Genomic DNA, 13319 nt, shown 5'->3' with positions numbered 1-13319 from the left:
GCCACCCCCCCCCCCCCAGATTATTTTGGCTATTTGGGATCCTTTGAATATTGGGATGGATTTTTCTATTTCTGCAAAAAAAAAAAGTCATTGGGATTTTTATAGGGATTGCATTGAATCCATAGATTGCTTTGGGTAATATTGATATTTTAATAATATTAGGACTTACATTTCATGAATAAGAGATATGCTTTCATGTACTTATGTCTTCTTTAATTCCTTTCAACAATGTTTTGTAGTCACTGTAGTTTTTTTGTACAAAAAGATGAAGTTTTCTTTCACCTTCTTGGTTAATTCCTAAGTATTTTATTCTTTTTGATGCTATTGTACATGGAATTGCTTTTGTAATTTCCTTTTCAAGTTCTCTAATTGTGTATAAAAATGCAGTTGATTTTTGTGTGGTAACTTTGTATCTTGCTGTATTGCTGACTTAATTTATTAGTTCAAACAGGTTTTTTTGTGGACTCTTTAGAGTTTTTAAAATATAAGATCATATCATCTACAGAGATCATTTTACTTCTTTCCCATTTGGATACCTTCTATTTCATTTTTGTGCTTAGTTGCTCTGGCTATAATTTCCAGTATTGTGTTGAATAGAAGTGATGAAAACAGACATCCTTACTTGTTCCTGATCTTAAAGGAAATGCTTTCAGCATTTCACCATCAAACATGTCTGCTATAGTTTTTTTTTATTGTGTTGAGGTGGTTTCCTTCTATGCCTTGTCTGTTGGGTTTTTTAATCATGAAAAGGTGTTGAATTTTGTCACATGCCTTTTCTGCATCAATTGAGATGTTCATGTGAGGTCTTTTCCTTTATTATGTTGATGTGGTGTTTTACGTTCATTAGTTTCTTACGTTTGAACCATCCTTACATTCTGATCAATTGATTATGTTGAACCATCCTTACATTCCAGGAATAAATCCTATTTGGTCATTGTGTACAATCCTTTTAACATGCTGCTGCTTTTTATTTGCTAGTATTTTGTTGAGGATTTTTTGCATTAATGTTCATAAGACATGCTGATCTATAAATTTTTTTGTTCTTGTAGTGTCTGTCTGGCTTTGGGTATCAGGATAATGCTGGCCTCATAGAATGAGTTAGGAAGTGTTCCTACTCTTGAGTTTTTTAGAAAGGTTTGAGAAGTACTGATGTTAGTTCTTTAAATGTTTGGTAGAATTCTCCTGTGAAGCCATCACGTCTACAGTTTGTGGTTGGGAGATTTTTTTATTGCTGATTCATTATCAGTTATAGGTCTGTTCATATTTTCTATTTCTTTGTGATATAGTCTTGGTAGGTTTTGTGTTTCCAGGAATTTGTCCATTTTATCTATATTATCTAATTTGTTGCTATATAATTGTTAATAGTGAGTCGTAATAAGTAAGTCTTAATAAGTAAGATTTTAAAAGCTAGCTGTCTTACAGAGTATCTTCTCTGATCACAACAGGATGAAACTGTATTATTAACTGCTTTGTTTTTCTTTAAATGTATTGGAAAACAAAAAGTGCTCTTTAAAACCATTGCTACAGTGATATGCTAGCTTTTATAATTGCCTGTGTTCAGATCTTTATTTCTCCCTACAGATTCAAGTTAGTTTCCAGTGTCTTTTCACCTTGTAGGACTCTCTTGAGCATTTCTTACAGGATGTGTCTAGTGGTCATGAACCCTTTCAGCTTTTATCTGGGAATGTCTTAATTTCTTCCTAACTTTTGAAGGACAATAATGCCACTTTTTAAAAGCACTTTGAATGTATTGGTTTATGGTCTTCTGGCCTCCAGTTTCTGATGAGAAATCTGCTAATAATCTTATTGAGGATTCTTCCATGTAACAATTTGCTTTTCTCTTGCTACTTTCAAGATTCTTTCTCTTAGATTAATTACAATGTGTTTCATTGCGGGTTTTTGAGTTCATCTTACTTGGAGCTCATTGAGCTTCTTGGATGTTTACATCATATCTTTCATCACATTTGGGAAGTTTCATCAAATTTTCATCCATTATTTCTTCACTCATTGGCACTTCTGGGTTGATGGCTTCTCTGGCTCTAAAGCTGGGGTATGTAAGTAAAAACAAAACACAGGAATTACTCACTATTCTTCTGTCCTCTGCTCCTGAAGTCCCTCACCAGACTACCTTCTTCTTTCTGCTTTTTAGGGCCTCTTATGCTTATTTTGTGTAGAATACCCAGGATTTTCAGTTGTACTTAGTGGGAGGGATAGAAGAAGTACTTTATCTTCCTAGAAATGGAAGTCTCAAGATAGCTTTATGTCCACATATATACTGTCTTTGGTGTGTTGATTAAATATTGATTTCAAGTATGATTCTTTTACTTAGCTAAAAAACAAGAAAAAACACTTGAAAACAAAGAAGGAAAGAAATTCTACCATAGCAAGTAATCAAAACACCAGAGAAGAACCAGAGGTATTCACTGACCTGGTTTTTAACAGTTTTTGAAAAATGGTTGCAAGAGAATGGCAAGTTGTTTCCTGTTACACTTTCTATCCCCAAATTTTTGCCCTGGGAAATGTTAGTGATTAAAACTTTGCTTATGTTATTTGCTGTTTATAAAAATATAAGAGAACCTTGACAGATGAGAAGTGGATTTTATTAATAGGTGCTATAAATTTCACTTTTACTTACTTTACTCTGAAAAGTATTTGAGGTATCTTACAAAGATACATCTAGGATAACTAGAAGAGATAAATTAAGAAAAATTAAATGGCAATACAAGAGTGTAAGAATAGATGGTGCTGAGAGATTGACTTCTACCATAACAGCATGAGAAGCTCTGCAAATTCATTCACCTAACAAAAATTGGTGATACTAAAAACAAACAACACAACCATTGCCCTAAGGGCAGATAGCAAATGAAAAACATCTATTTGTGAAAATTTCCTAAAATTTGGTAAAGAGAAAACAGTAAGAGCTTGTGGCATTTGAAGCAAGATTCCTTCCTCCCCCTCCCAGTTCAGTGAGACTGAATCTCCACCCCAGACCAGCACAGCCAAGAACACAGAACCCCCTCTCTCCACTCGTGCCAGCCAGAGGGCTGTCTTCCCAAAAGGGGTGGGGCATCAGTTCTTATCCCGCCTCCAGCTACCTGTTGCTGGGGCTAAGTTCCGAGTGAGTGCAGCCAAGAGGTGGGGGCTCCCTTCTTCTACCCACGCTCCATTCAGGAGACAGAGATTCTGCCTGGGGTGCCACATTACCCAGAATATTTTGGCCCTAATCACCCTTACCTTAGCTTGTGAAATGGTGATATCACACTAGAGGCAAATAGAGAAGACCTGAGACTGCTGCCCTCTTTCCACGTACAGCTCAACTCCTAAAGTGGGTGTCACTGAGAGAAGAGTGCCATTGTCCCCACCCCCAGCTCCAGAGACAGGTCAGAAATTTTGCCTTTGGGGAGAATCCGACAAAAACAGATAGTTTTTAAGAACTTTTCATTTGAAATATGTGTAGGAGCTCTGCTGCATCCTTGACTTCTCCATTGTTAACATCTTGCATGTATCATGATACTATATCGACACCATAAAACTGATGTTGATCTAGTCCACAGCATTTATTCAGATTTTATCAGGATGCACGCACTCATTTGTGTGTATTCCTCATAAGTTTTTAATTCTAGTCTTTAAAGCACATTGTTATGTAATATCGCATATTTTTATATTGGTATCTGATTTCTTGTTTGTAAATTGTGCAATCTAAGCAATGTGAGTATGCTTGGGAGAGGGCCAAGATTATAAAAAAGTTTTTGGTAAACTCTCTAATTGATCTCAATGTGTTAAGTCATTTGCAGAACCCAATAACCGAAGTAGATTTTGTTTGGGAGATTGTTTTTTTATTGTTTTGTATGTAGGGGCGCCTGGGTGGCGCAGTCGGTTAGGCGTCCGACTTCAGCCAGGTCACGATCTCGCGGTCCGTGAGTTCGAGCCCCGCGTCAGGCTCTGGGCTGATGGCTCAGAGCCTGGAGCCTGTTTCCGATTCTGTGTCTCCCTCTCTCTCTGCCCCTCCCCCGTTCATGCTCTGTCTCTCTCTGTCCCAAAAATAAATAAACGTTGAAAAAAAAATTTTTTTATTGTTTTGTATGTAGATTTTGTCAGACACATATTTACTCTTCATAAACATCTCCACATAGTGGCTTTTCTCCTCTACCCAAGCTATATTTCAGGCAAAATATAGTAAATTCCTTTACATTAAAATATTTATGTATTTTCCCCTTGGTTGATTAGAGCTTCAAAATTGTTATGAAATCATAATCTGTATTTAATGTTGGATTTTCTAGATGGAAAACAATCATCATTTGGTTATTTGAAAAGCTGCATACATAAGTGCTCTTATAAACTAATAGGAGTTCTTAGCCATTGATCTTGAAATTTATTTTAACAGTTTTTGGCAAAAAGAGTGAACAGTGTCATCTTAATTGAGTTTAATGCCTAAGGACAACCTAAATGCATGCTCTGAATTATTTCTTAATTGTTTGTAAGATATCCATACATCCTGAAAACAATATTTGTAAGTTATTTTTAAAGTATTTTAGGTAACTATATTTCGTACCTGGACATTCTCAATAATTGATTCAGAAGACTTAAGCAAAAACAAACAATTATAGATTACTGTGGTTAGAATTGGGAGATCATGTTCATAAGGAAGGACACTGGCCTGGTGATTTTCTATAGGATGAATGGAATAGTTTATAATGGCTTATAGCGTCATTTCAACGAAGGGAAGAGGGCTAAAAATAACATGGAGTTCATCGAATCAAGTCTTACCACAAGTGAATTTCTCTAGCCTAATTTCACATCTTGTCTCTCCAAATTCTGATTATATAGTATTGCTTTCAAGTTTGTGTAATTTTTTCTAGAATATTTCCTTTCTCTCTGCCTTCAGTAATCAAGTTTTTATTTTTATACTTGCCGCTCATTTTTATGATTCTATAAATTTTTTTTTGCTGCCAATTTTATCTACAAAAAAGGGGGATTTTAGTTTTTAACTACTCCATAGTCCACTTTTCATCATGAGTTGATATGGATAACACGTTGGCAAAAAAATATTGATGTCCTCAGGTTTTTTTTCCCCTTTCTGATGCCTGTTCAGAAAGCTCTTTATAATATCCACATACCACAGATGCAGAAACAAAAGTTTGGAAACTTTTTAAACAAAAGTTTAAAGTGTTTTCATGGTTACATGATTTGTAGACTATTCAAGATTAGCTGTTACAATTCTGTAGTGTTTTGTGTCTCATTTAGTGTACCTGGTCATTATTGGCAACTCCTTTTTCAAGGCAGAAAACAATATGTGTATGCTCTTCCTTACTATGGACTTCTACAAAATATTTTTCGTCTTTTTTATATAAGCACAGTTTTGTAATCAATTATACATTTTTCATACAATTTTATATATTTTCACTCATTTCATATCATCTTCCTACATCTTTATTTTTATTTAAATAAGTGAGATTATAACCATTCATTTTTTGTCTCTCATTGTAAATAAATTCTTATGAAGTGAAAAAGATTTTTAACTCTCTTTAGTGCCAAAATAACCATATCAATATTTTCTTCTACTCATTGTTGCAGGAGAAAAGTAGTGTTATGAAAGGTATTAGAAGGCTCTGTTTTAAGAGGTATTTTTGCCCATTCTAAACCTATGAGGATAAAATGAGAAATGTTGAAAACTACTATACCAAAGATGATACAGGAAATATACTTCTTTTCATGTTTATAACATATTGTTTTCCTTCTGGCTGTGTTCCATTAGGTTTGTGATAAAGGACATTTAGTGCAAAGACACAAACAAACAAATTCTGATGTGAAAGGTAATGTTCTGCTTGTACTCTCTCTAGCCAATTAATGCATTTATTCAACACTTTCGTGCCACAGCTTTGAGGTTACCACTGTGCTTGGTGCTAGGGACATTAAGTAGTATACTATTACCATTTCTTACCCCCAGGAGCTCATCTTTAATAGGGGGAGAAAAACAAGTAAATAAACGAAGTGTAGTGTTACAGGTGTAATGCCAGTAGTCTAGACAGGGCTCCAAGAAAGCGCAAAGAACAGAAGGTTGGAGTGAGTGGGCCATGTACTTGAGGGATCTCTCTGATATGAGAGATTTTTCCCCAAACAGAATATAGGGATTTTGTTTTAAAAACCATCTTGTTCCTCTCATTTCATAATTTAATAGAGGATGATCCCAGGAGGGAAATAAAATTATGGACCATTTGCTTTTGCTAGAATCTGCTAAGTTGGATATGAATTTGACTCTATTTGAGATGACCTAATTAAAATATATATATATATATATATATATGTGTATATATGTATATATATGTATATATGTATATATGTATATATATGTATACACATACACACACACATACATACATGTGTATATATATCCATTTAGTTTATGATCTAGCAAGCTAACTAGAAATAGAAATGGAAATAAGAACCACACCAAGGAAAGGGGAAAATTCTATTATAACTAATGTGGTTAATTGATTTGAACTTTAAATTAACTACTCTTTCTCATAGTGATCATCCAAGCAAATCACTTTTTTTTTTTTATTTTTTTCTAATCTTTGTTTTTGAGAGAGAGAGAAAGAGAGAGAGACAGAGTGTGAATGGGGGAGAGGGGCACACAGAGGGGAGACACAGAATCCGAACGAGGCGCCAGGCTCTGAGCTGTCAGCACAGAGCCAAACACGGGGCTCGAACTCACGAACAATGAGATCATGACCTGAGCTGAAGTCGGATGTCCAACCAACTGTACCACCCAGACGCCCCCCAAGCAAATCACTTTTTATATATAATGTATTCCTCTGTTGAAAATTTAATACCAAAAATTAGAACTGAAAAGCACACTTTAGAATACTTTAGATCTTTTTCTACATCTGTGCACATACTATTAATCACAGAATGTTCATGTTGTTTTGCAATCTACATTTTCATTTAAAATTGAAGTATATTATAAACTTCTTTACATGTTACTAAGTGGTGGCAAAGTATTCCATTGTATTTGTTAAACATTTTTGCTTACATTTTTTTCTATTACAAACAATAACAAAGACCTTAAAACTCCATATTTGTGTATATTCTTATTTATTTATACTAGATTCCTAGAAAGGAATTGCTGACCTAAAGAGTATGGACATTTTTTTATACTTTAACAATAAAAAGCAAAAATGTAACAAAAATTCATAATATTTGAGAACTGTGCTAATTGAGCTAAGCTATTTACATTATCTTCTAGCCTTTTTGTTTAGAAAAAGATAAAAAATATGACGTGTAAAAGACTCAAATTATTTTCATGCTACAAATGATCTTTTATCATCTTTTCTAGCTACAAACCCTGATGTATCAGATGACAGTATATTTGATTATTTCAGAAGACCATTCCCTAATCAAGGTTTAGGTGAGTAAAATAGGAATAGAGGCAGTAATGAATCTACATGTGAGCTTTTTAACCATGTGTGTCTGATCAAAATCTACATGTAAGTAACTAGCTTGTCTTCAAAATGGATAGCCAAGAAGCAATTCGCCTTCCCAGAAATTATGACCTCAAATTTTTATTTTTCTCTCAAGCCCAAGAAAGTTGTAAGGGAAGCCAGTAGAAATTCATTACATGTCAATTTGATTCCTTGTAATTTTATCTGTTCAAAAAACAAAAAGAATATTCATCTCATTATCTAATCTCTTCATTCCCATCACATTGAATCCTAAAGAGAGAAACCTTGAGAGTCCTCTAGTCTTACCTATTCATTACAGTATCCAGCCTCATCCAACCTTTGAGTGAGGACACTTGGTGACAAGTAGTTTACCCAATTGTACAGTTCATTCTGTTGCTTGAGAGCTATAGCATTGAGAACATCCTTTTTCTGTTAAGCTAAAAACATGTGTCCCTATAAATTTCATCCACCTCTTTAATTACACAAAACGAAGAGTGAAGTAACCTTAAAGGTAAATATTTCTGATTTTCCCTGATTCTCCTTGAAAAATGCAATGTCTCTTCCCCATAGTAGATGTTAAGTATTTTTTTAAGCAATCATTTATTTCCTTGAAACTTTCCTTCCATTTCTTTCAGCCATCCATAATACAGCATGATTCAAGTCCTTTACCACATGATGTTTTTCTTTCCTTGTCACTCTGTCACTGTTCAAGCTTGACTGAAACTGAACACAGCACTGTAGACGCCAGTTAATGAGTATACAACAAATCATCACTTTCATTTGCTTCTTTCTACACCCTAGATTCCCATTAATGCAGTCTAAGGTTGCATCTGTTCTTTTGGAAACTATCCTAAAACATTGATAAATTGTATTTATATACACTCAAACGTATAAAGTTTGCTGCTGCTCAGTGTTGTCTCCTCCATTTTCTACTTCTTCAATTGGCATTTTGATTCAATGTTTATTGAACCAAATTTATTTATTTATTGGGTCTTAAATTTATTCCTGTTAAATTAAATCATCTTAGATTTAGCCTTTCATGAACTCTCGATCTTAAGTGTGTCATGTCATTGTACTTGCTATATATATATATATTTGTGTGCGTATACAGATGGACATATCTCTATATACATTTGACCTCTTGTCAGAGCTTTAAACTCTTGTATTTAACTCTCTCCTAAACATCTCCACAGAGATGTCCCACATATCCAAATTCAAATTCATCTAATTCCACACTAAACGCTGTTCCTCCTGTATTCTCTGTAACCTTGGTCACAGTATTAGATACAGAACCACCCATTTTAACCTAGAAACATGACAGTCTTTTTTTTCCTTTCATTTCCATCCCTCAGATCCAGCCACTGAATCCAACTGATTTTACCTCATAATCTCTGTATCTCCTATTATGTCATCATTCTTTTCACTCATCACCTGTTTACAAGGAGATTTCTAATTGGCTTTCTTGCCACCAATATTGTCATCCTAATTCCGTCTTTCTTACTACCATAAAAGTGATCTATCAAAAACACCAATCAGATGATGTAAAACTAGTACGTAAAGCCTTTCAGTAATACCAGTTTCCTAATAGTGGTTGAAGTTGGCACAGTCCTAAGACTTAAATTTTTTTTTTGGCTTTCTTTTTTTTTTTAATTGTTTTAAATTTTTTTTTCTTTTTTTTTTTTGAGACAGAGAGAGAGCATGAGCAGGGGAGGAGCAGAGAGAGAGGGAGACACAGAATCCGAAGCAGGCTCCAGGCTCTGAGCTGTCAGCACAGAGCCCGACGCAGGGCTCGAACTCACAGACTGTGAGATCATGACCTGAGCCGAAGTCGGATGCCCAACCGACTGAGCCATCCAGGTGCCCCTAGGCTTTCTCTTTTTAATTTTTTTTAAAGTGTATCTATTTATTTTGAGAGAGAGAGAGAGAGCACAAGTCGGGGAGGGGCAGCGAGAGAGGGAGAGAGAATCCCAAGCAGGCTCCGCACTGTCAGTGCAGAGCCCGATGCAGGGCTTGAACTCACAAACTGTGAGATCATGACCTGAGCCAAAGTCAGACACTTAACTGCCTACACCATCGAAGCACCCATTTTTTTTTTAACTTTTAATTTCAAAATAATTTCAAGAATAGTATGAAGAACTATATCTACCTAACTATATTTCCCCAACCCATTTTTTGTAGACATGTTTATTCCTAAACAATTTCAATACATATTTTCCAAGAACAAGAATGGTGTCTTACATTAAAATCAAGAAATTCAATTCTGATGCAATACTATTTTATATACTACAGTTAAATTTTGCCAAATGTAGCAGTAACATCCTTTAGAGCAAAAATTCTCCCTGATTCAGGATCACAAATTGCATTTAAAGGTCACATACCTTGGGGCGCCTGGGTGGTGCAGTCGGTTAAGCGTCCGACTTCAGCCAGGTCAAGATCTCACGGTCCGTGAGTTCGAGCCCCGCGTCGGGCTCTGGGCTGATGGCTCAGAGCCTGGAGCCTGTTTCCGATTCTGTGTCTCCCTCTCTCTCTGCCCCTCCCCCGTTCATGCTCTGTCTCTCTCTGTCCCAAAAATAAATAAAAAAACGTTGAAAAATAAATAAATAAATAAATAAAGGTCACATACCTTTATTCTCTTTCAATTTGGAACAGCCCCTCAGCTTTTCTTTCTCATTCATAGCCCTGGCATTTTGGAAGATCATGGGCCAGTTGTCTTATAGAATGTTTGGCTTTAAAATTTTAACATACATGAGAATTACCTGGGGAGCTTATGGAAACCCCAGCTTCTGATTCTGAGCTGGTCTTTGTTGTCAGCCCCTGAATCTACATTTTTTATAAGGCACTTCAGATAATTCTGATGTTGGCAATTAGCACACCATACATTGCGACTCACCACTTAGGAGACTATAAATGAGAGATGGCAAAAGGCCAAATAGTTAGGACCTAGCCCATCCAACCCTTACTCATCCTGACTAGCTTGCTTTCTTTTGATAATGTTGTTAGTTCAAAAGGGAAAGATTTTTTTTTAATTTTTTTACATTGATTTATTTTTGAGAAACAGAGTGAGACAAAGCATGAGCAGGGGAGGGGCAGAGAGAGAAGGAGACACAGAATCTGAAGCAGGCTCTAGGCTCTAAGCAAGCAGTTAGCACAGAGCCTGATGCAGGGCTCGAACTCACAAACTGTGAGGTCATGACCTGAGCCGAAGTCGGACGCTCAACCGACTGAGCCACCCAGACGCCCCAAGAAAAAGATTTTCTGACAACCACTAGCTACCGCGCAGAAACCAGATTCTATAACATGATGTACAAGAACTGCAATGAACTGGCTCCTGACTACCGCTCCAGTTTTACCCCTTGCCATTCTCTGCCTTTTACTTTAGACTTCAGCAAAGATAATCTTCTTGTAACCTCAAAATCAGTCTTACCTTTTTGCCTTTCCTCATGCCATCTCCTGTGCTTGAAACTTAATTCTCCCTCTCTTCAACTACATTAGCTACTCATCACTTAAGGAGTATCAAATTTTAGTAAGACTCATATACAGTTTATTACAATAAGAGTTAGATAAAGTCATAATGATTTGCACAAATTGCTCAGATTGTTCAGAGAAGAGGATCAGATCCAGCCTAGAAATCTCAGGGCATGTTTTTTTGAAGAAATTGATACTTAAATTATGATGCGGTCTTAAGTGACAAGTTAGACATTTAGCAAGAACAGAGAGTACCTTCCTTGAATTCTTAAAAAAAAAATTGTTGTCAGTGGTTTTGTGATCTTATGTGTAAATTTTTTCCTTACTTGAGATGTAATATGTCTGGGACTGGAAATAACCCATTCAAAGCCTTTTGACTTCTGTCATCTCTTACCAATATTTAGTCTCCTCTTTCTAGAGAAAAGAAAACTCTATTTGATAGAAAAGACAGAAGCAACTTAAGAGCTGAGGGATTCTGCTCTTTGTCATCACTCAGGATGATGATCATTAAAATAATCCCAGCAGATCAGATTTAAAAATTGTGATAGATTTTTCATTCTGAATATAGCTAAGTAAAATTTACATCTTTTTTATAAGTTTTTTGAAGTTTACTTATTTTGAGAGAGAGAGAAAGTGAGCAGGGGAGAGGCAGAGAGAGAGGGATAGAGAAAGAGAATCCAAAGCAGGCTCCACGCTATCAGCACAGAGCCCAACGCAGGGCTCAAACCCATGAACCGTGAGATCATGACCTGAACCGAAATCAGGAGTCAGAGGCTAAATTGATTGAGCCACCCAGGCACCCAGATTAAAATTTACATCTTGTCAATATTTATTCATATCTTTTTTTTTTAATATTTTTTTATTTTTTATTTTTTAAAATTTACATCCAAATTAGCATATAGTGAAACAAAGATTTCAGGAGTAGATTCCTTAGTGCCCCTTACCCATTTAGACCATCCCCCCTCCCACAACCTTTCCAGCAACCCTCAGTTTATTCTCCATATTTTTGAGTCTCTTCTGTTTTGTCCCCCTCCCTGTTTTTATATTTTTGTTTCTCTTCCCTTATGTTCATCTGTTTTGTCTCTTAAAGTCCTCATATGAGTGAAGGCATATGATTTTTGTCTTTCTCTAATTTCACTTACCATAATACCCTCCAGTTCCATCCACGTAGTTGCAAATGACAAGATTTCATTCTTTCTGATTGCCGAGTAATACTCCATTGTATATATATACCACATCTTCTTTATCCATTCATCCATTGATGGACATTTGGGCTCTTTCCATACTTTGGCTATTGTTGATAGTGCTGCTATAAACATGGGGGTGCATGTGTCCCTTCAAAACAGCACACCTTATCCCATGGATAAATGCCTAGTAGAGCAATTACTGGGTCATAGGGTAGTTCTATTTTTAGTTTTTTGAGGAACCTCAATACTGTTTTCCAGAGTGGCTGCACCAGCTTGCATTCCCACCAACAATGCAAAAGAGATCCTCTTTCTCCGCATCCTCGCCAACATCTGTTGTTGCCTGAGTTGTTAAAGTTAGCTGTTCTGACAGGGGTGAGGTGGTATCTCATTGTGGTTTTGATTTGTATTTCCCTGATGATGAGTGATGTTGAGCATTTTTTCATGGGTCGGTTGGCCATCTGGATGTCTTCCTTGGAGAAGTGTCTATTCATGTCTTTTGCCCATTTCTTCACTGGATTATTTTTTTGGGTGTTGAGTTTGATAAGTTCCTTATAGATGTTCCATTTATCTGATATGTCCTTTGCAAATATCTTCTCCCATTTTAGTTTTGCTGATTGTTTCCTTCGCTGTACAGAAGCTTTTTATTTTGATGAGGTCCCAGTAGTTCATTTTTACTTTTGTTTCCCTTGCCTCCAGAGATGTGTTAAGAAGTTGCTGCAGCCAAGATCAAAGAGGTTTTTGCCTGCTTTCTCCTCGAGGATTTTGATGGCTTCCTGTCTTACATTTAGTTCTTTCATCCATTTTGAATTTATTTTTGTATATGGTGTAAGAAAGTGGTCCAGGTTCATTCTTCTGCATGTCGCTGTCGCAGCACCACTTGCTGAAGAGACTATCTTTATTCCATTGGATGTTCTTTCCAGCTTTGTCAAAGATGAGTTGGCCATACATTTGTGGGTCCATTTCTGGGTTCTCTATTCTGTTCCATTGATCTGAATGTCTATTCTTGTGCCAAATATTTATTCATATCTTAACTCACTTGATATTTTAACCTTCCTAACAGTATTCCTCTATGTCTCAGACACTCTCTTATAATCAGTCTTTGTTAAAAAATCTCCTTTCCATCTTTGTTCATGTTTTTTTAAGGATCTGATGGCTATCTGCTTCCCAGAAGTGTCAAGTTATACTAGTCAAAGATTGTACTAGATACTAGGATACAATGGGAAAT

General features: G+C 36.0%; 1 protein-coding gene and 1 long non-coding RNA gene across 2 annotated transcripts in view; one reads left to right on the top strand and one right to left on the bottom strand.

The window, feature by feature from the left end:
• Window positions 1-13319, top strand: part of AGBL3 (AGBL carboxypeptidase 3) — a 74099-nt gene that overhangs the window by 35799 nt on the left and 24981 nt on the right. Inside the window, 3 exon segments of the mRNA XM_025929866.2 lie at window positions 2330-2416; window positions 5756-5813; window positions 7337-7408. Coding sequence (XP_025785651.1) covers window positions 2330-2416; window positions 5756-5813; window positions 7337-7408 — 217 coding nt within the window.
• Window positions 127-9965, bottom strand: LOC147583041 (uncharacterized). Its single transcript, XR_015244836.1, has 2 exons — window positions 9821-9965; window positions 127-2045 (listed from the first exon to the last, which is right to left on the bottom strand). It is a non-coding gene; the product is annotated as an uncharacterized LOC147583041 (long non-coding RNA).

Source organism: Puma concolor, chromosome A2 (assembly GCF_028749965.1).
Source record: "Puma concolor isolate L17-30 chromosome A2, mPumCon1.1.hap2, whole genome shotgun sequence".
NCBI lineage: Eukaryota > Metazoa > Chordata > Mammalia > Carnivora > Felidae > Puma > Puma concolor.
This window is presented reverse-complemented; position numbering and strand designations above follow the sequence as displayed.